Source organism: Pseudopodoces humilis, chromosome 5, assembly GCF_049639895.1.
Source record: "Pseudopodoces humilis isolate 2021_Gansu_Grassland_sample_001 chromosome 5, ASM4963989v1, whole genome shotgun sequence".
Classification (NCBI taxonomy): domain Eukaryota; kingdom Metazoa; phylum Chordata; class Aves; order Passeriformes; family Paridae; genus Pseudopodoces; species Pseudopodoces humilis.
Genome location: NC_142204.1, coordinates 15,417,988 through 15,442,001, shown reverse-complemented (window position 1 = coordinate 15,442,001; position 24,014 = coordinate 15,417,988). Strand labels below are relative to the sequence as shown.

General features: G+C 38.2%; 1 protein-coding gene across 3 annotated transcripts in view; it reads left to right on the top strand.

The window, feature by feature from the left end:
* The window catches only part of BRAF (B-Raf proto-oncogene, serine/threonine kinase), an 83,577-nt gene that overhangs the window by 27,809 nt on the left and 31,754 nt on the right, over window positions 1-24,014 (top strand). For all 3 annotated transcript variants that reach the window (XM_005527925.3, XM_088054873.1, XM_014256863.2), the window contains exons 4-7: window positions 13,648-13,751; window positions 14,453-14,555; window positions 15,916-16,064; window positions 17,082-17,201. In XM_005527925.3, the coding sequence (XP_005527982.2) occupies window positions 13,648-13,751; window positions 14,453-14,555; window positions 15,916-16,064; window positions 17,082-17,201 (476 nt within the window). The remainder of the gene's footprint in view (window positions 1-13,647; window positions 13,752-14,452; window positions 14,556-15,915; window positions 16,065-17,081; window positions 17,202-24,014) is intronic.

Below are 24,014 nucleotides of genomic sequence, written 5' to 3'. Positions count from 1 at the left end.
TAGGAAGGGACAATAAGCTCTATTTCTTGTATTATACAAAACTATTGATTACTTTAACAGGACAAGATGGAGGAAGTATTTTCTATGTTGTCAGAGTTACTAGAAGCACTGAATGCTTTAGAGCAAGAACCAGCCTCTTGCAGCTAAGGAGGGCTGTGCAGGATTGCTTGGGGGTTTTTTGTTTTATTTTGGTTTTTTTTTCCTTTTATTTTTTCTTTCTTACTCATGGTAAGCGTTTGTATGGAGACCATGATGCTTTCAGGTCTTGTGTAGAGGTCTGGCTAGGGGAGGGACATAGTTGCAATTAGAGAGGCCAAGAAGTGTTGCCTACAAACTGCTTGAAATCTGGCATTTATCAGTTTTGACAATGTTACAGTGATTCCTGATGTCATGGAAGAGTAGTTCACTTCCTGCTGCTAGAGAAGGGATTTTTTTTATCAATTAAGAGCTGCCAACTGAAGAGTCTTGATATGTCCTTTAGAATAATACACTGCAAACTGTAATACATGAAATTATTTACAAACCATAGTCTAGGCTCTGTTTTGCAAGGCGGGTTCATAATCCAAACTTAGCAGGAGAGCAGTGTTTCCAGAGAAGGTGGGAAATGAATGGACAACAACTGTCCATGTCAAACCAGGGCATTTTGCAGCAGTCAGTCAGGTGTCAGCTGTCTCTGTATTGTTACTGTCTGTTGAATTTGAGTTGCTGGTAAAAAGAGGAAAACATCAACTGAGTAGTGCTGGGCGTTGGAGCACGTCCTCACCCTTTCTCTACCACTTTCCTTTCATCCTTCCCCCACCTCACTGAGCAAAAGACTTATAGTGGGAACATTGTTTTTTTCACCTTACTTTGTATTTTAATATTGCTTAATTGTTCAAAATGTTGCTGAAGATGAAAAGTAATATTTGAGTTTTGACCTAGAGAATGGGAGTTTAATGTATTCTGTGACCACTGTGCAGAATGTACAGTGTAAAGCCAGGTGATTCTATTGTCTGCCTGTTGAAGAAAGTCTAAGCACACAGTACTACCCGCAGAATGAAATCTGGAGAGAAGGTCTTGGATTTTGGAAGGACTCTGGTTTTTTCATGCGTTCTGTCTCACCCTGTCTGGCTATTTGAAGCCCCTGTCATAGGGCTCATAAGTTGGTTTTGTTTCTTTCCTGTAAAGGATCACAGCATATCTCTTCCTGCACTGTTCTGTGCATTACCCTTTTTGTCTCTCCTATGTGTTCTCCTGTCCTCTAACCCATATAATATAATTCACTCTTGTTTGTCTCCCCTCATCTGCAATACTCTTGTTCTGCTTCTTTGTTGCTCTCTTTTTACCTCATCCTCAATCCTGTTTAATTTTTTGCAGCACTAGATGCTCTTTCTGGGTTATGGGAGGCAAACATGGTTTAACTTTCCTGTAGTCGGGGAGAGGTTCTTGCTTCTGGCCCCAGCTTTGTAGTAGAGGCTGAACACTATTTGCCTTACAGATCCAGCTCTGCAGCTAGTTTCTAGGTTGCTTTGATTCTTTTTATTTCAGTTTTACACACTGCTTGGATCAAGTTGTGTTACTAAGTGTAATTTTTTTCCCTATTTTTTTTCCACATACTAGTAAATTATCTCTGGTTTAGAGCTGAGAAATGGTGCTTATAGGAACTCTTGAGTGTAGGGGTTATTGGCCTTGGAGCCGAAGTTCATTTCTCTGAAGCTTGAACCAGTGCTCATTTTATTGACATAGCGAGGAATTTCTTGTGTGGCGACTCTTAATGTAATTACTTTGTTTTCAGTATTTATTGATCCTACAATATGTTGTTTCCGTGTTGGAAACTATGGAAATGCCAGGAGCAACCAGAATTCAGATGAATCTTCCACAACATCAACCACAGCATCACTAGATAGTTAGGAGAGGTGATTCTCCTCTCCTCGAGTGTGGCCTCACCTTGAGCATTGTGTGCAGTTTTGGGTGCCACAATACAAGATTCTTGATTTACAGTGCAGCTTTAGTGGCCAGCAGTCAGATGATAGGTTACTAACCTTAAAAAGCATCCAGCATTTTTCACTGAACACTGAGACTACTTCCTTCGTTCTCTCAATGGATTGAGAGGTGTTGCACACATTTGTCTGCCTTGATAATCTGTGGCTTTTAAAGCAGACTGTTGTATCTCACTTGTGCCCATTAACTGAGCCATTTGCTTATGTAGCTGTGATAGTAGTTTAGGGTGTTCAGGTATAAGGGGTGACTTGTGATGGGTTGCAGCAGGAAGGAGTTTACTTGTGAAAATATGATACCTGCCATTAGAGCCTTCCCCCTGCCCTAGTTCCCATTCCATCTGGCTGTTAAAGCAAGTCTGATGTGTTCTACAATCAAGGTGATGCCTGGGAGAGTTATTCTTAAAGTTGCAATATTGCAGCAGTCTCCTACCCACCTCAACCACAGTTGCTTTCAATTAATATCTACTGCTGGAAGAAAATCTTGTTAATATCACAATAATAGTTTCAGTCTCTATTTCCAATTCACTTCAGGAGGGGAGAAATGTCAGACCCTAAGGAGTCTATTTTTGTCTGGGAATGCCATGACATTTCTTACACTGATTTAAAGTGACTGGAATTGAGTTGGTAATGGAGGGCCAACCTCATTATTTATCTTTGATCACTCTGAAGCAACCCCAAGTACTACAACAGCCTTCTGCTATTTGTTTAGAGCTGCTAAAAATGCAGGAAATGGGGGGGGAGTTGGTTGCATATCTTACATTTTTGACTAGCAACTGCCTTGTTAGTTGAGAGTTCTGTGTGTTATTGTTTGTGTAGGATCAAGCAAATACATCTGTTGGAGCTGACTCCAGTTCAAAGTATAATTTAAGGAAACTAGTAGAGTACAAAGAAATGAGACCATGGTGTTCAGTGTAAGTCATTGTAGTGCTGACGCAGTGTAGCTGGCAAGTTTCTTTGTGTGTTTCATGATAAGGCAGAGTGTTGGACAAACCTTTTCCTAACGGAGGACAAGGTGTGAAGGTGCTTGCCTGAAAGCCTGACGGGTCTGTGGCAGAGCCTACTGCTGCTGATCATTTGAAGTCAGCATTTTGATTCAACTGTCTACAGTACAGGGTTCAAAAGTAACTTTTTTTTGAAAGCAAAACCAAATACTTGGCTTGGTTAGCTGGAAGGGAATCAATGAATAAGTAGTGTCAGAAATAAAGATTGTTTTCCTTGTCCTTGGCCTGGAAAGGGATAAAGAGAAATTTCTTTCTCTGAACAACCTCCTAGAATAAACAACAGATTGTTTTTTATTCTTTGTGCTGGGGTAATTTTATCCCCTCTAATGCAGAGAGAGAAACATGTATACTTCTTTCCTTAGTGGCTTTGCTCAACTGGCAAGTCACACATCCTTTGGAGAAGCATTCCACACAAATGTGACCTGGATAAGTCTGTGCAGGTGTGTTTGTTCCATTTTGTTCTAGGCCAGAGAGATGGATGCTGAAATCATAAAAGTGTAAGATGGTGGAAGTCACCCTGAGATGAAAAGTTGTTTTTTAGAGCAAGGTGATGAGACTTATCCAAGCAGTGGCAGAACTTAGGGAAATACTAGTTTAAAGCTTGTTTGGGTTAGGAATCTAAATGTCTGTGGTATGCATAGTAACAAATCTGCTAATTAAGGGAGCGCTTTTGGAGGTGGAAGGAAGGTAGATAAACTCTGATCTCCTGCTGGTTATTAGAAGTCTGAGAGATTGTTACATGCCAAGACTTGGTTTTGGTGAAAGGGAGGTAGCCTTGGATGGAAGTATGTGATAGTGTGTTGGCATAAAAGCAAGTTATTATTTACTGGTGAGATTTCTGAGAGAATGCACAGAGCTGTCAGGGAACACAACCTTTGGGCATTCTTAGCTGTGGTGTGGATGAGAATTTTTTTTCAAAATTGTATGATTGAATGTGCCTGCAGAAAGAGAAGAGACAGAAGACAGTGCTCATGCAAATGAACATAAGTAGACGCATATGTGGTTGTTGAGAAGGGACAGTAATTCAAGGAGAATGCTGGTTACCAACTGATGTAGAGGTACGGGACAAATATGATAACTTCAGATTTATGTAAGAGGAAGAAAACATTGAAAAAGTTGTAAATTAACTGAAGGAATTTGGACAATAAACATAAAAAGATTTCTATGAGTGTGAAGAATACAGGAATATGGTATTTGCATGTAGGGCGAGATTTAAGCATTTTGTATGACTGCTTTGAGTTGTGTGCTTTTTGGTTTTTTTTTTCCCTTTTTTATTTGAGGGTTGGGGGAATGTTTTTTGAGGACCTGGGTAATGTATTGTGCATCAACTTTCAACTGCTAAGTTTGGGATAAGGAAAAAATCTCCATTTCCAATTGCAAAAGCAGTTCCAATTTTTGCTCTGTGAAAGTTGACAAAATAGTTAAAATTATTTAGGGATTTCTCTAATTAGATTGCTTGCTCACTGTAGATCTTAAGGCACTAGCAAGAATTTTTAGACAATTTTCCTGTAGCCCACCAGGTGAAGCTGATGTCCTCTCTTGGAGGAAAGCTTTCTGAAACCTGTAATGAAGTAAACATTTTATGGCCGTATCTGGAGTATCTCTCTGTCATAATGGAAGAGCACAAGAATAGGTCAGGCATGTATGATATTTTCCATGGGTTGTCTTCCAAATTTGAGCTATTTATCACTCAGGAATTTGATGAGTTTAAGTGTTTTCTATTTGGAAACCTTCTGTTCAGCCTCCGTTAAATAAAGCTATGGATACTAGAAATTTATGTCTTGTGATGAGGAATTCCTTGGGCATGGTTATGTGTAGTATGAGTAATCATGTTCTGTGTTGGTCTTTAAATCTCTGCCACATGCTACTTCATACTGAGCGAAATAAGGGCTTCTGAGAAAAGCCAATGAACACAAGGCCTGGTATAAAAAGAAGTAGCTAAAACTGGTCATAACTCTGCTGAGGAACTATATTAGGAGGTTTTTGATGTTGTAGTGAAGTTCTAGTAAAAGAAAGAGAATTCTACGAAAGAAGACAATGCAGTAAGAGGGCTTCTGACTCAAGTACTTTATGAACAAGATTATACAACTTGATGAATAGCAGCCCTGAATGATTTTGATTACCCAAGAAATCCCTCCTGGACAAGTACTTAGAGTGGGGGGAAAAAAGTCTGAAGGCAAATAAACTCTCTTGAACGATGATATGGAGCATGCAGAGTTACAGGAAAACAGTATTGAAGTGTAAGAAATGATGGGCATTTGAAAGCCATCAGGTGGTGATAGGTCTTGTACTTCATCTCTGGTCTGTTGCTGCCTTCTGCACATTACTAGCTTCCAGAGGAAGTGTTGCCTTCATGTCTTCTGGTCTTGGTGGAGTGGCTGTGAGGGTGGTAAGGAGGCTCCACTGCTCTCCCCAGTTGCATTTATAAAGGATCCTCTCCCAGTTCCAGTGCCCTCTCTCTTTCTGTCAACATGGGCAAGGAGTGGATTTGGTCAATTTGAATTCTGTTTCTGTCTGTAGTGGTCTGAGTGGGGACAGTGAAGCAAGGGGGAACAAAAACAAGATAGATGCTGTACACGCTTTGGGAAAGCTTGGTGGCCTCCAAATACTTCAGTTGCCTCCAGATTCTTGATAGGGTCAAATCATTGTGTGTTATCACCTACCACAAGGTCAAAAAATTTCCATAGTAACTTTAAACCGAAAGTAATACTTCAGGTAACAAAAAAAGCTACCCTTTCTTCCATGTTCAACTATAGAATATTGTGTGGGTTTTGGTTGTTCTTTGTTTTGCTTTATTTTGAAGTTTAAGAGTAATTAGAAGTGCTTTGTGTAGAAACTCGGCATAAATCTGGGCCAGTAAAGCTTTTCCACTTGATTTTGTGTTCGTTTGCTTCATATGTGTCTCATAGTTACACACATACTGGAAAATTAATGGAAGTCCTCAAAATGTGAATGTGAGAGTGAGTTTTCAGACGTGACAATTTGTATGTTTAAGAGTTAAAGGAACTAAACAGGACTGAGAATGCTGTGCATGGGGTTGATTCTTGTGTCTCACTCTTGTCACACCTTGGTTTATTAGTACATCTGCCTTTTAATTAGGCAAGCAATCATGTGATCTCTGCAGTCATGAAGACTAGAAGAATAAGCTATTTTTATTCTATGTAAATTCTTAGCATAAATTAATTCATCATGCATGCACAATTGGGATCCTTCAAATATTCTGTTTTTAAATCTGGTACTTGATTCATTTCGACTTCAGATTTGCATCTTGCTTTCTGTACTTTATGCTGTGGGTTTGTGCCTCAAGCTTGCTGAGTAGTAAGCACTGGATTTCTGTAGGCATTTAAGCTGCCCTACCAGTTTCACCTGTCAAGTATAAGGAAAATTCAGAGAAGGGATGTTCAGGCAGCTGAATAAACCAGTTTCTTGCTTTTAATTACACACCTTGTTTGACATTAGGCTTTTCTAATCAAAAATACAATTAAAACCTCCCATGTTATATCAAACATGCAGCAGAAATTGAGTTTATTATTAGCCTATGCCAATGGCTGGTTGCTGAATGTATCTGAATACTTAGGAATTTTATGCATCTTATTAACAGTCTGGTGACATGAAGTAAACGGTAGTTTACTTTTAAGTAAACTTCATTTGATACTTCTGTATCACTAGGAAAATTTATTCCATCACTGATTAAATTGTCTTTTATCTTTCCTCGGGAGGTTTCTTTCTTTTGTCCTTCCAATTCGCTTCTCCACTTCCACTGAGGAGGGAGTGAGCAACCTGCTGGGTGGTGCTTAGCTGCCTGCCAGGGATAACTCACCACAAGCTACCCTCAAATGCTGGATAAATTCAAAGGCATATGTGTTGAAAAGAGGATAATTTAATCTACTGCAGTTTTATTGACACACTGTCTTAGATTGCAAAGGGAAACGATATTGGAAACTTGCCATTATAAAACTGATGACTTGTCATCTGGAATGCCATGTGCAACATTGAACACTGGTTTTTACTCAAGTAAAGAGTGTTTAGCGATTCTTTATGAGATGGAAAGTCTGGCTGTAGAAAGCGGTGAAAGCTAGAAAAAAAATACTGTTTGGAGCATATTTCCTTTACTTCATAATGTGCTAAGCAGACACTCAATGAAATGGAATGCAAGTCACAAATCTGAAAATGATTATAATAAATGTTTTAATTCCATGTCTAGTAAGTCATACTAAAATTCATGCTTCTTGTGTTGTTTAAGCAAACTAGCCAACGAGAGTTTTAATATTTGTAGAGAATGTGTATACTACCTGAGATGGAAGTATCTATTTGGTTTTAGGATCAGTTGCAACAGTTTAGAGAAGGATGTGAATTTTAGCCCTTCTGCTACAGTTTCTTGCCCCCACACTGCTTTTAAAGCACTTGGAGTGTGATCAGCTGGGACAGGACTCTACTAAAGTGAACTCTGGCTGTGACCTATTACAAAGATATATTTAAACTGTTTTGTACCTTAAATTTCTAATGCATGTGGGTTTTGGTTTGGAGAGCAGCCAGCTGACTTTTTTGTCTCTTGAACAGAAACCACAAGGTCCTGAGGTTTCATGTCCATAAAGTGGCTACAGATATTTTTTTAGATGAGTATTTCTTGCAAGTCTGAAGTCTAGAGCCATATTTTCCACACTTTATTTTACTAGTAGGTCATTGTCAACCTTCACAGTTTCTACCACTGCTATTCACTCTAACTAAAATTTGAAGATGGTGATCTGCTCTCTACTGTCCCCTTTAAAATGATCAGTGCTCTTCTGAGCACAATTTGGGAGCTCTCTCTCAAAAGCTTTAAAAATTGTATGTGGAGGCCATTGATTAGACACAATAGGTTTCATCCAGTGTGGGTGAGTGATGATGCATTCTTGTGAAAATATTTCTTCATTGACATCAGTCTGTTGATTTCTACAAGTGAATATGCTTAATTTCATTGGGGGTAACAAGGGGTCCTGGTAACCCATGTCTTTGCAAGTTAAATGGAATACATTTGATTGAACAGTAACAGCTTTGTAAAATGGGTAAATTCTGTTCAATTTCCCATGGAAACAAGATTTAATGCAATGAAACTCTCTCATTTGTCTCACTAATATGCTTCATTAAGAATGCATTTTCTTGTTCCTTTCTCCTGGAAGCTGGACAGAGCTTCATGTCCTGATACCCAGAACAGCTATTTCTGAAAGCTGTGTTGTTTTCTAGAGGATGTGATGTTCAGTGTCATCTTATGTCCTTTCTGTCACAAAGGAGGATAATCTTATCTGTTAGTGGTGTAAGAAGTAGCTGACTGATTTGGTGAAATACTTGTCCCCCATAGGTAAGATGAGAAATTAAATGTGGATCTCATGTTTGGATTTTAGCAGAAAACCTGACATATTGGAAGGCCAAACTAATTATTTGGCAAAAGTATAGTTTGGCCTAATTTTCTCCCAACACGTTGAATTCTGTGACATGTGGCTGAAATTTTTTACTCTTGGATATCAGATATGGAGAGGAAAAAAGTGTGATCTTTCAGGGTGTATATGTTGTGGTAAGCAAATAAATACTTTGAAGTGATATTTCAAATCCATTCTACATGGCATATTTCCACTATTGTATCCTGTAGTCTGCTTGTTTGGAATTACTCTGAAGCTCTAAGGTATGTTACACGTACCTTACATACCATACATACATTACACTTGGCTACAGTGAGCTGAACAACAGTGCTACACTGAGGGAAAAATAAAGCCAAGTAACTAGTTTTGAGAAGTATAATACTGAATATTCAGGGCTGACCAGCCCCTACACTTTCAAAGAATACCTTTGCATTGCTTTTTTTGAGTGCTTCTTAGTCTCTTTATTGCTCTAAAACATTGGAAACTACAGTGGTGTAAAGAAACATTTTTAACTTACTGAGACTATGCCAGTTTCTAGTCTGATGTTAGAAAACTGATGTAAGAGTTATTTAGGGACGTAGCCCTGAATTTCTTACTGAATTGGGAATGACCTGATTTACAGAAATAAATGATTTATTATGCATTGCTTAAATGCTTGTGGCTGCAGTGCTAAATATATATCAATAATATTGTTACAAATACTTACTGTCCCTAGAAATAGTTCAGGTGAGTAAAAGAAATGAGGACATTAAGGGCTATAGTTCTGTTTAATCTGTCTAGGTAATAAGACTGCTTTGAGAATTTCTGCAATCTGGAATAATTTTCAATTTTTTTCCTTGGGGCTTAACATTAGCAAACTTGAGCATGTGTTTTGGTGTCTCCCTGAATTGCTACTTGTCCAAATTAGGATGCTTCAGTAAATTATCTTCTCTGGTATATTATTAATCTACACACTGAACACACCTTGCAGTCTGTGTTGGCAGCTTCTGTGCTGTTTCTTAGTGTTATATAGCCCACACTTTCATACTCTTCACTTTTGAAAGTGGCTTGCTGAATCAAGGTTCTAATTGCTATAAAAACCTAAGCCTTTTATGATCTACAAATCTTATGTATGTAAGTAACCTAAAAAGAAATACCTGAACCATCACAATTTGGAAGTACATCCCCTAGCTCAATAATACGAGTTTCTAGGTGGAGTTAACCATTGTGAAACATTTGGATTCCTAGTTATAAAACGGAGGGATCGAGAGATAATGGATCAGTGCAAACAAAATGGATTTTGAATAATATTGAACATCCTATGTTTCAATAAAACACCAATTTTGTTCAGTGTATTGGGTTGCAGGCATAAGAGTGCTGTGTGTTTTGGAGTAGATGAGAAATTTTCTCCTGGGGAACTGATTTTGTTAAAAAATGCTGATGTGATTCAGTTAAAATGCTCTGTGGGAATCCTGGCAAAACTCTTGATGGAATTGATAAACCCTCCTTGGTGCCTTCCTGCTGTGCTGGAGCTGCCGGCTCCTGGCAGGCACTCGGAGGCTGCGCCATACGGGGCTCCTGCTCCCTGCTCCCCTCCCAGGCTGTGGGGCCACACTCCCTCCCTCTGCCTGGGGGTGAGGAAGAAGCTGTTCCAAAACTCCTGCTTCGGAGTCAGCAGGAGTCTGTTAGCCAGGGGAAAAAAAAACCTGGTTTTGGTTTTTGTTTTTCTAAAGACTGAGTTAGTCTCCAGATCACTTTCTTGGAACCAGCTTTTTCTTTAACTTTGCCATGATTTGGGGATGAAAAGAAGCTGGGGGCAAAAAGAGGTTTCAGAGGGAATGCTTTATAGCAGGCACTAGTAGGCACTGAAGGAGGGGGCTGAAGGGCTGCATGCACAGATGGTGATAGACCGTGCTGTACCAGTCTGAGAAAATGATTAATCAATACTACAGGGACTTATTCTAGCACTAAGTTCTTTTAATTTGGCCTTATGTTTCTGTGCTCAGGAGTTCTGTAAGAGAATGTTCTAAATGCGATGCTGATTCAGGATCATGATGGTTTTTGAAAGTAATAAAAACAGTTCTTTGGGTTTTAGCTGGAACTTGATGCAAACGGCAGTGAAGAGAACAAATGTTCTACCCGTGTTTCTAATTGCAAGTTGCATAAATATGGCTTGGATTTTAATTAAGGGGACTTGGGATAATAATACTGATGAATAGGAAAGGATAAGTGAGCAGGATTTTGAATGCATGTTTTTCATAGTCCTATTGCACTTGTGTTGCTTTAGGTAACCTGCATTCTCATACTTCCCAAATTTTAAGAGTTTGCATTTCCAACTTTATTGATCTCTTAAAAGTAACCCTGTAACTTCATGAATCTTACTTTTGACAAACTTAAAAGGAAAAGTAAACTACACCAGTGTAATTAATTAATAGAATTGGAACTTTGAGGTTCCTGATCCATTTCTTTGCTTCATGAGTTACTGGAGGATGTTGTCATCATTTATGGAGGATCAGTGCTGAAAGAAGAAATTGTTTTCCAGTGACCACAGGACTGCTTATCTCTAATGTTAGTCATCTTCCTACTTCTTGACTTTTCCTCCTTGTTGTGTTCCACTCCCTCACACAAGTTAAGATTTTACTAACCTTGTTTCTTTTAATACTTAACTCCATTAGAATTTTCTGCCTAAGCTAGAACCCCTTTCTACTCTGTGCTGGGTTCTATTGCTGCTCTTAGGCACTTCCTTCCCTCTGATATTCCTTGTTCAAAACACACCGCCTTTTCTCCCAGTCACAGCATGAGAGTTTCCTTTTCAGGACATAGTTCCAGTACTTCCCCAGGTGTTGGCAAATAGTTCTCCCTGCAAGGTGGTTCATCACATCTTTTTTTCCTGCCCTCAGCCTCAGCTCTTCAGTCTGTCCTCCAGCTGTCTTGCTTGTTTGATTCACACCAACCTGCTGATGACAATTCCCTCTCCCAGTGTACACGTGCTTTCCCTGCATGTTCAGTTCTTGAAGTTTGTCCTGGCCCTCTCCTCCCATTTCTCCTTCATGCCCAACCTCTTTCCTGACTCTTTTCATTTCCCTTTTCGTTCCCATCATCTGTCTGCCACCTTTGCAGTATTTCAGTTTCTTCTGCTGCTGTGGATATCAGTGGTGAAGTGACTGTGGTTGCTGGAAAGGTAGACATGAATTGTCTGTTGAGTTGTCACTCATTACATGAGTTGTCTGTGTCAGCCTCAATCCAGCGGGAGCTACACTTCTAGGAAAAGCAGCCTTGAGCCAAAGAACACTTGCTTCCTCCATTGAAATGGCTCATGATTGGATCTAATGTGTGTGGGAGGTTGGAGCACACCTGAAATCCTCAGATTGTAGTCAGGTTCTTGAAAATATTTACTCTCTATTTGTAAATATACATGTTGGAGGCACAGAGAAGGACACTGAGGGGACAGACTGGTTCTTTTAGGGATCTTTGGCAGAATGATGATGGTACTAAATCATAGGGACAATTAAAGAGTTATTTTCATAACAAGATATTATGATTAGTATAGCACAGAATTTGTTGTTAGTGGCACATGAGTTGTACAAGAAGAATCAGTACTGTGCAATTTATAAGATAATTACAGAATTTATAATGCAACTTCACTTATAATTTCTAATCACCTTTGCAGATCAAGATAAATCTTTAATACATGTTTTGCTGTACCAATACAACAATCATAATTCACATTTTACATTTGTATGGAATAATATGAGTCACACCCTCTATCCTTGGAGAAAGGAGAGGAGTTCCTTACTAAGGAGTAAGTTTAAATAAAAAGATGCGTTAAAGAAGAACGCAATGTGTAAACCAAAGTCACCTAAGGCTGAATATCAAGATTGTAAAGTAGTATGCTATAGGATGTTTTTTACAACGAATTAAGAAAAATTATCTTCTTTTAAAATGTTTGCGTTGACCAGATGAAATGCACAAATGTCTTGTAAAGAGGCACTCTCATGTTTATGGAAGATAGTGAACCAAAATATTCCTTTAGTTTTTGTCTTCTGAAAGTGATTATGTTTGAGCTCTAGAAATGCAATATATAGTGTAACCTCAAGTGATGTTCACAAAGCTACTTGAAACAGGCTGCTACTTTGCACTGTCATGCTTAAGTAGGACATAGAGCCCCTAAATACCCATGGAAATTTAAATACAGGGAACAAAAACTAGGCTTCGATCCAAAGCCAGTTGAAGCTGATTAAAAGACTGCTTTTGGCTACTGAGTGCTCTGGCTTAAGCCACTTGCAAGCTTGATTTGAGTTTCAGGTGTTCAGACAGACTTGTCAGGTTTGTTAAGTTTCTATTTTTTCCTTCTGATTTGTATTCGAGGTACTGTCCATGATTATAGGAGAGATCCCAGTGTGTACAGTGCCTGAAGCCTTACAAATTTTCATTACTGCGTTCTAAAAATAGTTAGTAGATAATACTCATTACCTTAACTATACTTAATCACCAGATCATGTATTCTTATTTTTTATGGCTTGACACTGTACACTGTTAAATCACAGGTATACCTAGTTGTGTAAGATATGCCCACAATTAGAATAGAGGTGAGGAAAATACCTTTACATAGTTTGCAGTTCTTGATTTGGCTAGTTTTAATGTGCTCCTCCATTCTTCCCATCCTGTTAGTTATCTAAACTTTGCAAGCTAGGAAACAGAAGAGAGCAATGTTGTTCATGTAAGATACGTCTGTAGAGTTACAAATGTAGGTTAAAGTGAGAGGTGATGGCCTGCCTGACTCAGATGACTGTTTTGTTTCACTTGTTTGCATGCTTATCTTCTGTTTTAGAAATAGAAAATAAAATATTTACATTTTATGGTAATGGTTTTTTGAGTGCAGTCCAAGTTAGTTCCTTCATTTTATTTCACTTGGCATGTTTCCCCACTTATGTTCAGACCAGCCTGTAAAATTAAAGCTGTATGTAATTATTAGCTCTCTGTGTGCTATGTCTCCAGTTTCTTCCAGTTGAGAAAGTTGGAAATTCACTTTTGGAGTTGAGTAAAGATTGTGTTCCAAATGTTAATAGAAGTGTAGGGCTTGTTGTCTCTTCTAGCTGAGCCCTTTTCCTCATGTACTATTCAGCAACAAAATTTTCCTCAGGATGAAAATGGCTTTGGAAAACTGACCTACAATTCTGTAAAGCATCCTGAAGTGTGGGTTTTAGCACTTGAGGGTGAAAATGTTTGCATCAGTTTGGGGGGATAAATTGGGAATTGTTTTAACTCATTTCTTTCGTATTTTACCTCTAGGTTCCAGCAAGATGTGGAGTGACAGTCCGAGACAGCCTAAAAAAAGCGTTGATGATGAGAGGTCTTATTCCAGAATGCTGTGCTGTTTACAGAATACAAGATGGGTATGATTTGTGGGGGATGCTTTTTTGCTCTTAGAATCTCTTATTGGAGCTACCCAGGATCACCAGTTCTATCCAGTTGTTGTTTACAAAGTTTAGAATTTTATGATACTTTGCACTAAACAATTTTCACATCACAGACATATTGAGAAGAATGTCTAGGAAAAGGCTCAGGCATAATATTGAGTAATATGAGATTATGGCAAAACACTCGTTAATCAAACTCATGCTAACCAAACAAGTATTAAATAGGTGGTCTTTTCTTCTTGATTTTGTTTCATTTATCTATAATGCATTCTTAACTAAACACAGAGTTCCCTTGGGAGCAAAAATAAAAGTTTTCAGCCCTAAAAATTTGCATATTATCTTCATGTCCACAATTAGCCATCTCTGTGGAACTCTTATACAACAGGTACCTTAACAAACACTTTATTTAATCAAAAAGCCATCTGCCATGTAGGAAATAAGGAATTGGCCACTACTGGAGCTGGTTGAAAAAGTGCATTTCCTTCCTGCAGTTTGTCCAGGGAAGGTGTGCTTTGTTTGCTACGTACTGAGCCGAAGGTCTTGCTTCTAAGGTTTCCTGCAATTAGACTAGGAAGTAACCCCCCACAGTGTAACTTTTTAGCTGATCTTACAACTTTGGCAAGAGACATGCAAGGGCTTGTGTGCTGATGCTAATGAGAGGCTTATTTGCACTTTAGAGAGAAGAAGCCAATTGGCTGGGACACAGACATTTCCTGGCTCACGGGAGAGGAGTTGCATGTGGAAGTTTTGGAGAATGTGCCGCTCACGACACACAATTTCGTATGTACTGGGTTTTGTGAAATGTTGAGTGGGGTTACATCAACTTCGTACTTTCAAATTCAAATTACCAACTTGGAATATTTTGCATCTGTGGGATGTGGTGGGAGTTGCAAAAGAAGTTTTTAATCACAGTAGCTTAAGTGAATTAGATAGAATTGTATTTGAAATAAGTGATGCTAGAGTACTTGATCACCCTTAAAACTTTCATGTTTTGTTGGAATACACCCTCTAAAATCTATAAATGTAGGGGGTTTATACCAGCACTGCATTGCAGAGCTGTAATAATAATAATCTACTATTTTTGTATTGCTGTATCTATAAAATGTATTCTGGGCCTCCCTGCTGGCTCTGCAGCAGCAATTAACTAATGAACTAACTATTCCCAGAGCAGTGCTGACATCATCAATGATGCAGTGCACAAATATGTTTTGACCTGATAAGGCACCAAGTAAATGGAAGCTGCTAAACAGAATCTGTCTAAATGTTTCCAGCTACATACAAAATCCTGGATACAATGTTTGTCACATTGGGAAGAAAGATCTTCTGTTACAGCTTTCAACAGCCAAATTCTATCTGCAAGCTGATTCAACCTATTTAGCTCAAACAAGCTGTTTGGGTTATGGCTACTTAAGTGAACTCTAGTAGGCTTAGTATTTTTTTATATCCCTTTGAAATTCTGATTATTACATATAATAATAGAACTAAGAATGTGTTTTTACACTAAGTATTGTTAAGTTTGAAAATTAACTAAATCATTTCCCCCCTATAATTTGGGGAGAATGCGTGATCACCCTTCTGTGATTCTGAATGTTTCTTGAGTTTCAGTAGTCAAAACTACAACTATATGTACGTAACCATACATTAAAGCCCTATCTCTCTCTCTCTCTATAGATATATGTGTATATATAGTGTATATATATATATATATATATATATGTATGTATGCCAGTGTGTATTTCCAGTCCTGTGAGTATTAGAAATATTCTTTGGCTTCTGGAAAAGTTAGAATATGAAATAATACTTCAGCAGCTTTTGTTTTTATAGGTTGTATCCAAATAAATTCTCAGTGTTTGTGTCTAGCATGATAATAGTGAACTTTGGCTTCAGGTTTTTTGCTCTTATTCTTACTGCTAGTCAAGTGAAGCATTAATTCCAAGAAACAGTTGAAAGAAAGTTATAATGCATGAAAATTGTTTCAAAAAGGAAACAATCTTTCATGTAAATCTGTTAGATACATAAAAACGTATCTCCAGCATCACAGAAGAGGCTTGTAAGTACACTTGAGAGAGGTAAAGCACATAGCCTATTTTGGTCTTACAGAAGGACTCTAGGTAATTGTGACTATTTTTGAACAATGTAGGTACGAAAAACATTCTTCACGTTAGCGTTCTGCGACTTCTGTCGAAAGCTGCTTTTCCAGGGATTCCGCTGCCAGACTTGTGGCTACAAATTTCACCAGCGCTGTAGTACAGAAGTGCCACTGATGTGTGTTAATTATGACCAACTTGAGTAAGTAATCACAATTGATTTTCAAGTTGAGCCTTTTAATAAGTGTACAGCTGTCAGTGATCTCTTGTGTTAAATCTGTAATTCAGGAAGTCAGAGGAGGTGCCTGCAAAAAAAAAAATAAAAATAGGAGTCCCACTGTTCTTGTGAGACTGCTTAATTCATACTCTTTCTGTGCTAGCTCAGACAACCAGTTCATATTCCTTTGCTGGTCTATGAAGTGCTTTTTTTGAAGCATGAATAGGGTTGCTGAGCACTTGACTGTATCCGACAGACTACTCATTGTTCACAGTTGTTATTATTAATCAAAACCGGTTCTTTATTGTGTGATCGCTAGATCCCTGTTTAAAATTTAGCTGTGGGTTTATTCTCTTCAAGCTGAAAAAATGTTGAGACACTAGTTGATTATAGTGAAATTGCAGTTGGTTTTGCAGTAACTGAAAATAAATCTGCTAGCAAAATTAATGCCTAGGTAAGAAACATAAAAGAGAATGACCCAAATAGTCCAGTGTTTTTGGACTGAGTTACTGATCTGTTGGTGTAAGTCTTTGATGTAGATTTAGGATCCAGTGTAAACTGGCTCAGTTCTATTAGATTAGTTTCAGCAGAGGCTATTAAGTCTTCTAAATAGATTCTTTATATAAAGAATAATTAAAAATGCTATTTTTTTTCGCAAGAATGAATTTAATTTCAGTTTATTTTGGTATTAGTAACTGTTCCCACTGACATCTCTGGAGTTTGTGCTCAGGGTGTAAGTTTATCTACTAATAGATATAAGTTGTGCATTCATGAAGAACCAGATGTTTACAATTACAGCTAAAATATTAAAAAATTAATTTCCACAAAAATACTTTTAGCAAATCTAACAGATTTAATGTGTTTGTGTGATCTTTAAATTTAGAATTTAATCAATAAGGTTTTTGGGGTTTGGGGTCTTTTTTGTAGTTTTTGAGTATTATGTTGTGAAACTTCTGGGTTTTGCACAAGTTAGGTTGTTTTTGTTTTGTTCTTGCCTCACAGTTTGCTGTTTGTCTCCAAGTTCTTTGAACACCACCCCATACCACCAGAGGAAGCCTCCTTAGGAGAGACCACCCCAGCATCTGGATCATACCCCTCAGTGCCCCCCTCAGATTCCGTTGGGTATGAACTTATTCCTGCTGTTTAATGACATAACATTTCAGTAGTATGCTAAGAAACACTCTAAATACTGCTTAGCAGCTCTGTATTGTTGTAATCTGGCTTCTCATGCAAATATATCCACCTATGCTTAACTTAAAAGAAGTGAATGTTTTCATTCACACAAATTCTATAAATTAGTAATGAGCCTAAGTTAAATGTGTGTGCAGCTGTCTGTAGAACTGGGCCATTACCTGTTAAACTGATTTTTTCTACATGATAGCTTAGACCTGGTCTAAACTGGAAAGATTTTATACTTAAAATTAATATAAACCAAAATAATATCCTCACAGATTCTTTTAGTTGGTTATCAAATTATATTTTTTCTGCTTTGAAGTGACATACCTCAGTTTCAGAATAAACCACATTACTATAAGGCTGATGTGACCAGGCACCAGTTCCAGGTTCATAATACTGCTTTAGTAGCTTTTCCACATACACTGCTTTAGTGTCCTCCAGATCAGCTGTCTCCTTCCTGTTCACATTGGGGTATACCAATAGCATCTGTTTGCTGCAGCTCCAGGTTTTGTAAAAGTAGGCCTCTAAAACTGACCATAACCCTGTATTTCCAACAAAGATTCTGGACCCTTTCTCCATGAAGAGATTAGAGACCGTATTTAAATTAGGGTCTCAGTAGCAAAGAGATCGAAGAGACCATCCACCATTAGTTAAACAAATGTCCAGGGAAGAGTAATTCAGGGATATATATCATATTCAAGAAAGCTGGTGCATATTTATTGAGAACACCAAATAAAGAAGCCTTCAGAAAACCATTCCCAGGACGTGTGCAGTGTGGCATTGAACCGAATGTGGCAGAGAGGCTCTCTTGGATTAGTGAAAATTGTGCCTAAACTAAAGCAGAAACTCACTGGAAGTTACACAGGCACCTCTGGACTCTTAACTAGAAGATAAATTCTCTGAACAGCCAAGACTACTTTATGGAAGACCAAATAAAATGCCTCCCAGGAAAACAGATTGACAGTCCTGCAGAGGGAACCCCACTTGGTAAGTACAGAGATTATGTTCTTACTTGTACTGTTTTGTGCAGATTCAAGTGAGTTCAAAAGTACTTCTTCCAGGTAGTGAATGTTGGCTTTAGATCCCATGGATATTAGTACAGCAGAATGTGGGCAAGGTTGCCTGTCAAGTATTTGTCATGGTACAGCCAAAATTGTAACTGGGCTAAAACTATTGCATCATGAAGAAACTTGTTTATACCAATTGTGTTAAACACTAGTGGATGTCAAGGGCACTATATAGCCCAATCCTAATACTCCAAATCTTCCTGCTTTTCAATTGCCTTTGCCACACATTGGTCCATTCTTACCAGCTGGTGAGGGTACAGCAATATGGATTATCTTGATATAGGCACTGCTTCAGGCAGTCTTAGTTTTGTGAAGTGAAAACAGAAGGAAAATACTTGAGACCAGAGTTATGGTTAATGCCTTGAGATCTTTAACTTCACATACATAAATGTTAACATTTAAATATACTTGCTAGTTGCTCTTTAGGAGCTTTTCTCAGGTGTTGCATCTATAAATGTTTGTAATTGCAGAAGATGTAAAAGGTTTTTAGCTTTCTCCTTTCTGCATTTTTGCTTTGTTGTGCACTTCTTTGTTAAAAAAAAAAGGTATACATCATGCCTGCAAAATTCTGTTCATTTTGAAAATGGTTTATGGTTATCAGGTGGTGTTCATATGTAATATCCATGTTAGTCATACAGTGTTCCCTAGCATCAGTGTACGTAATATTTCCTTTCAAGAAGTAGCTCAGATGTTACTGGATGAGCATATAGCTCTGTCCATACCTTTTTCCAGTTTCTTGCCTTTCTCTAATAATACTTTTCTCCTTTTTAAAAATGTAATTTAAAATATGGAATATTTTAAAATATTAATCTAGCTAGTGGAAATATTCATCTAGCTGAATTTTAGAAGATGGACTTTTTTATAAAAACATACACTCACCTGTAGTTTTGTTCAAGAGGACTGCTGCAATATGGGACAGCAGCTCAAATATGGGATTGAAATTTGAGAGCTGAACAATGAGATGGAAAATATGAGGAACTCGCACTTTAATAACACTTCCTAGATTAATAATTGTTCCTTTGATTTCTCTGTTCTCCTAGCATCTTGCATGGAACAGCTCACGGAGGAAGGGATGTTACTAATCCTTTGGTAAACCTGAGGAAAGAGAAGGCAAACATGCTTCTTCAACTCCAGCCTTGTGAAGGGATCCCAGCGGCAGGCAAAGTGCCCAAAAGAAGGAAGTTTGTGTTGCAAGACAAGTTTGAGAGCAAAGGCGTGTGTGACATGCTGAGACACTGTCAAGGGAGCAAATGGAAAAGTTTGAAAGAGAAAGGGACAAGGAAAAGATCATTGGATGCGATGCAGAAGTTGTTAAACATACTGGAGAACTGTTTCACTTTGCTCATGTGTAACATCCTAAAGCAATCCAGGCCTGTAGCCTTTTATTCTTCCAACTGTGAGCCATAGGCAATCCCTCCAGGTTTTCCACCCCTAGATGAGGGAGCACGTACAGTCCCATTTCACATTTCTGAACCCCTATCAAAATTGTGTCCAGCCTTCACATTATGTTTTGTGTCCCATTTTAGTTCTTTCCATTTGCACTATCCTGTTGTGCCAAAACCACCATTTTATTTACAATCTGCAGTTAACTGGAAAGAAAAGCATAGGTCTCCCTGCTAAGAGCCATTTGTAATAAAATTGAAGTAAGGAAACTGTATATCATACATTGTATTTGTTTCGTTCATTGCACTGTCATGAAGTTTCTTCTCCATCTCGGCTCGTAAAATATGAGCACAGAATTTCTGTGCACCCAGTTCTCTCAGTCTCAGATACATGAAAAATTAGAGAAATAAGCAAGTTGGCAACATCTTGTCTCTCTGAAAAACAGCATTTCCCAATATGCTTCGTCTTCTAAGTTGGAGGAAGAAAAGGGGAATGTCTGGTGCACCGTTCTTGGAAGCTTGCCAGTCCTTGCCTTTGAGCACACTCCAGCTTGTGATTAAACACCTCTGCTTTCCTTTCTGTCTTCCAAATGTTCACTGATCATTCTGCTTCAGCCGAAGATACTTGAGTGTCTAGAAAAACTTCTGAAAAGCCAAGGAAGCAGAGATACAGACATACAGAGTGTTACAATAATAATACATTTCATGCTACAATTCAGTTTAGATCCTGTGGTGTGTGAGCGCAAGCTTTGTGTTTTAATTCATAAAACAATGAACTTTTTCCCTGAAAGTTCTGGCACCAGACCTTTTCCAGGTTTCTCCATGTAAATGTTCCCAATGTTCCTACAATATTCAAATTGAGTTGATATGCATTCTTGCTTTGTGGGAAAGGTTTGGTATCAGAATCTTTAAATCAGAATTAGAAAACTCTGTCAGTCCATACAACAGGTGAGGGAAACCTCTTACTCTCTAGAACTTTATTTGGAAAAACCTGCTAGTGAACTGGACCTGGTTTGGAGGACTAACAGCAACAGCGTGGTTCTCTTGATAACCCCTGGTATATGAAGCTTTGGGGAATTTCAGGCTCATCAGCTTTGATCTAGGCCCAAAAGCCACTATGAATGAGTGCACACCATTGTAATAATCCTGGCAGTTGTTTTTCACCTACAAGCCAACATGGGTGGAAACAACTTAGGGTGTAAAAAACTGAGCTAATTTGTGTGGGACATTGACTGTTACAGATCTGTCCCTTGGTGCTTCTAGGCTGACTTCACAGGGTGCTGCAGGAAAGTTTTTTAGCTTTTAGTTAAAAACTGGTACGGCTGTCCTTTTCTCCAAATTGGCATTTGATTTCGCATTATTGAGTATTTCCAGGCTGCAGGGATAGGGAAGGAAAAAAAATTACTGTTTTCTGGCGGTGTCTATGGAGTACCACAATAATTAAATCAGAACCTATTTGGCCTTCACAATTTAAATTTACCTGCTTGCTACTATAGCTGAAATACCATTGTATCCCAGACCCTTAGCAGTCCTTGGAAACTGCTTCGAACTGGAAGTGTACTGTGTTCTACATTAACAGCAGTAACAGCAACCAAATCCAGTCTGGTGTTAACACTCTGATGTAAACAATAAAAAAACAGGCAAAAGAAAGCCTTGATACACATTTTAGCTTTGCAGTAGGTTTGGTTTGGATATGAGTGTGCAGCCTTACAGATAAATAGTGTGTGCAACACTGAGCCCAGTGACTAAACTGAGATGGATTTGTTCAGGGTGTGAGGAGGAGAAAGACAATTTCAGTCCAGGAGAGATGCTGTCATTTTAAAAAGGAATTGGTGCACACCTTATAATTGAAACTAGGTGAATATGAATTTTTAGTTCAAGCATTTGCTCAACTACAGCAAAATAAAAATACAGTTAACAAAAACTTGAAATCCAAATACACCTATCATAAGCAGAATTTCAAGAAAAATCTTTCCTGCGTAGACCAGCTCTTAAACACTTATGAAACATCACACTGGTGAGTAAAGGACATGAAGGAAAATCTGTATTAAAATTTTCTTTTGCATTTGTAAAGTGAACTAATTTACATCATTGCAAGTTCTAAAATCCAATGGACATCCTGTATATGATTTTATAAAATTGTGTGTCTACGTAGAGCATAACATGTGCAGACATTTTTCTGAGTTATCTTTTTCTTTCTTGTGGACCCAGTTTTGTGGAATAGTAAATCTGTAGACACATGGGCACTTGCTGTGCTTGGTAAAGGGTATAAAAATTTTACATCTTATCAGTTATTTTTATTTCTTGATAAAGCATCTTTCTGTTTTGCCTGATAAAAAGGGAGGGAACAATGTGTAATCTGAAGCATATGGTCCAAGGTAAAAGCATGTTCTGTCATACTGCCAGGAAAGGTTATAACCTAATAGATTGAGATTTGACAGCTAGCAGCTTGTTACTTCAGAAACCAAGAATCATTTGTTAAAAGAATACCCAAATCTAGGAGGATGGGAGAGAGTGATTTATATGCTTCTAGAAGGTCTCCTTTAGCAAGGTGGCTGTCAAATGTTCACAAAGGCCACAGGAAAAACATAAACTCAGATCCTGATATTCAAACTGTGCATCTTCCTTAAGCCTCAGACTGTTATTTTGGAGGTGGGGTTGTTTATTTTTTTTGCTTCTTTGGGGTTTTTTTTGTGTGTGTTTAGTTTGTTCAGGGATTTTTTTGGGGGGGGAGGGTTGTTTTTTGGGTTTGTTTTTTGGGGTTTTTTGCAGTGTGTTTTTTTAGCACTATGCTTCCAATAGCCTAAGAGCTGGTTTTGGAACTGGCTTGGAATAAACAATGTCACCCTTTTCCAGATGATCATATCTGGCCCTTTTAGCTCCAGTGTCACTTCTACTTTTCTTGAGTAATTACTGTGTAGCAATACTGTAGGAACAGTACAGATCAGATCAGAGGATCACTGAGCTACAATCACAAAGATTCACACGTTCTTTGTGGTGATGTGTTTTTGATAGATCAAGATCTTGATGCAGATCAAGATCCAGCTTTTGCCACACAGGCAGAAGCTGGTGGTAAGATTTTCTGAGCTTGTGATCTTGTTAGGCTTTCTTAGCTAGCAAACCCTTTGTCTCTTCTACTTCACTAGTTATCTTCTTCAAGAAAAAAATTCCATTTAGCAGAAATAACCTACTTTTTTCAAAGTGTCCCAAGTGTCCAAAGTGACCCCAGGACAGTGTCTCAAGGACACCCTTTAATAAAATTATAATGGAGCATATGGCTAACTGCTTATGAGGTTCCCATCTCTGGATTCTTCATTGTCTAAAGCCCAGTGATCCTCCAAGTAATAGCTTAGAGACTGAAAAAAAAAAATATATATATATATATAATTCTTTATTGCCTGCAGTCATTTTCTAAAGATCTGAACTTCCCTGAGTAAGAATTTAATGATTAGAAAAAGCAACTCAAGTTGTTTTCAAACACAGTGGGATGTAGCATGCTATCTGTGTTAGCAGCATGCTGGACATGATGACCTGTGACCAGAAACACAGAAGTAGCAGATGACCATTTATGACTCAAAGGAGGATATAATTGAAACAATATTGCCTCAATCTGGTTTTCTCTCCCTTGGCTTACTCATGATCACAGAATATCTGATTGCTTCTGGTTTTGTCATGTGGCAGAGCTCAGATGGTGTGTCACAGTCCTGGTGCAATGTTCTAACGGATGTTGTGATATATTTCCCTTAAATTCCCTATTACCTGAAAACTCTCAGCAGGTTTAAGCAGGAGTTAATGCTCCCACCAATGACAGTACTGGCCTGCTTGAGACACCTTTTAGACATCTGATACTTTTTTTATGCAGTACTTGACATGCTTGCCTTAACATGAAAGTAGAGTGCCTTTAAATGTCAGTCAGGTCCTGCATTTGGATCTGTGCAGTGTCCCATCTCCTGATATGTGTTCTAGTTGCATGATTTACTTACAAAATCATTCAGGAGTTCAAAACCTCCTCATTTATGATATTTTACCTGAAGACACTTGGGTAGCAGTGAATAAAAACTTTAGCTGAAGTGTATATACAACAACTGCATTTAAAAAAATAAATCTGAAATTATAAACAACTTGTGAACTGCTGGGTTTTTCAAGGCCCTTTTCCCTCCCTTTCTCAGGGATTTGACTATTGGTAGTCTTAGTTCATTGCTTCCCATTATCTTCCTGATATATATGTTCTGTCATGTGACAGTAGGTAACTACTTTTTTTTTTTAAAGTGAAGCAGGGTTCAACCCCCTGCTTTTTCTCTCCTGCCCCA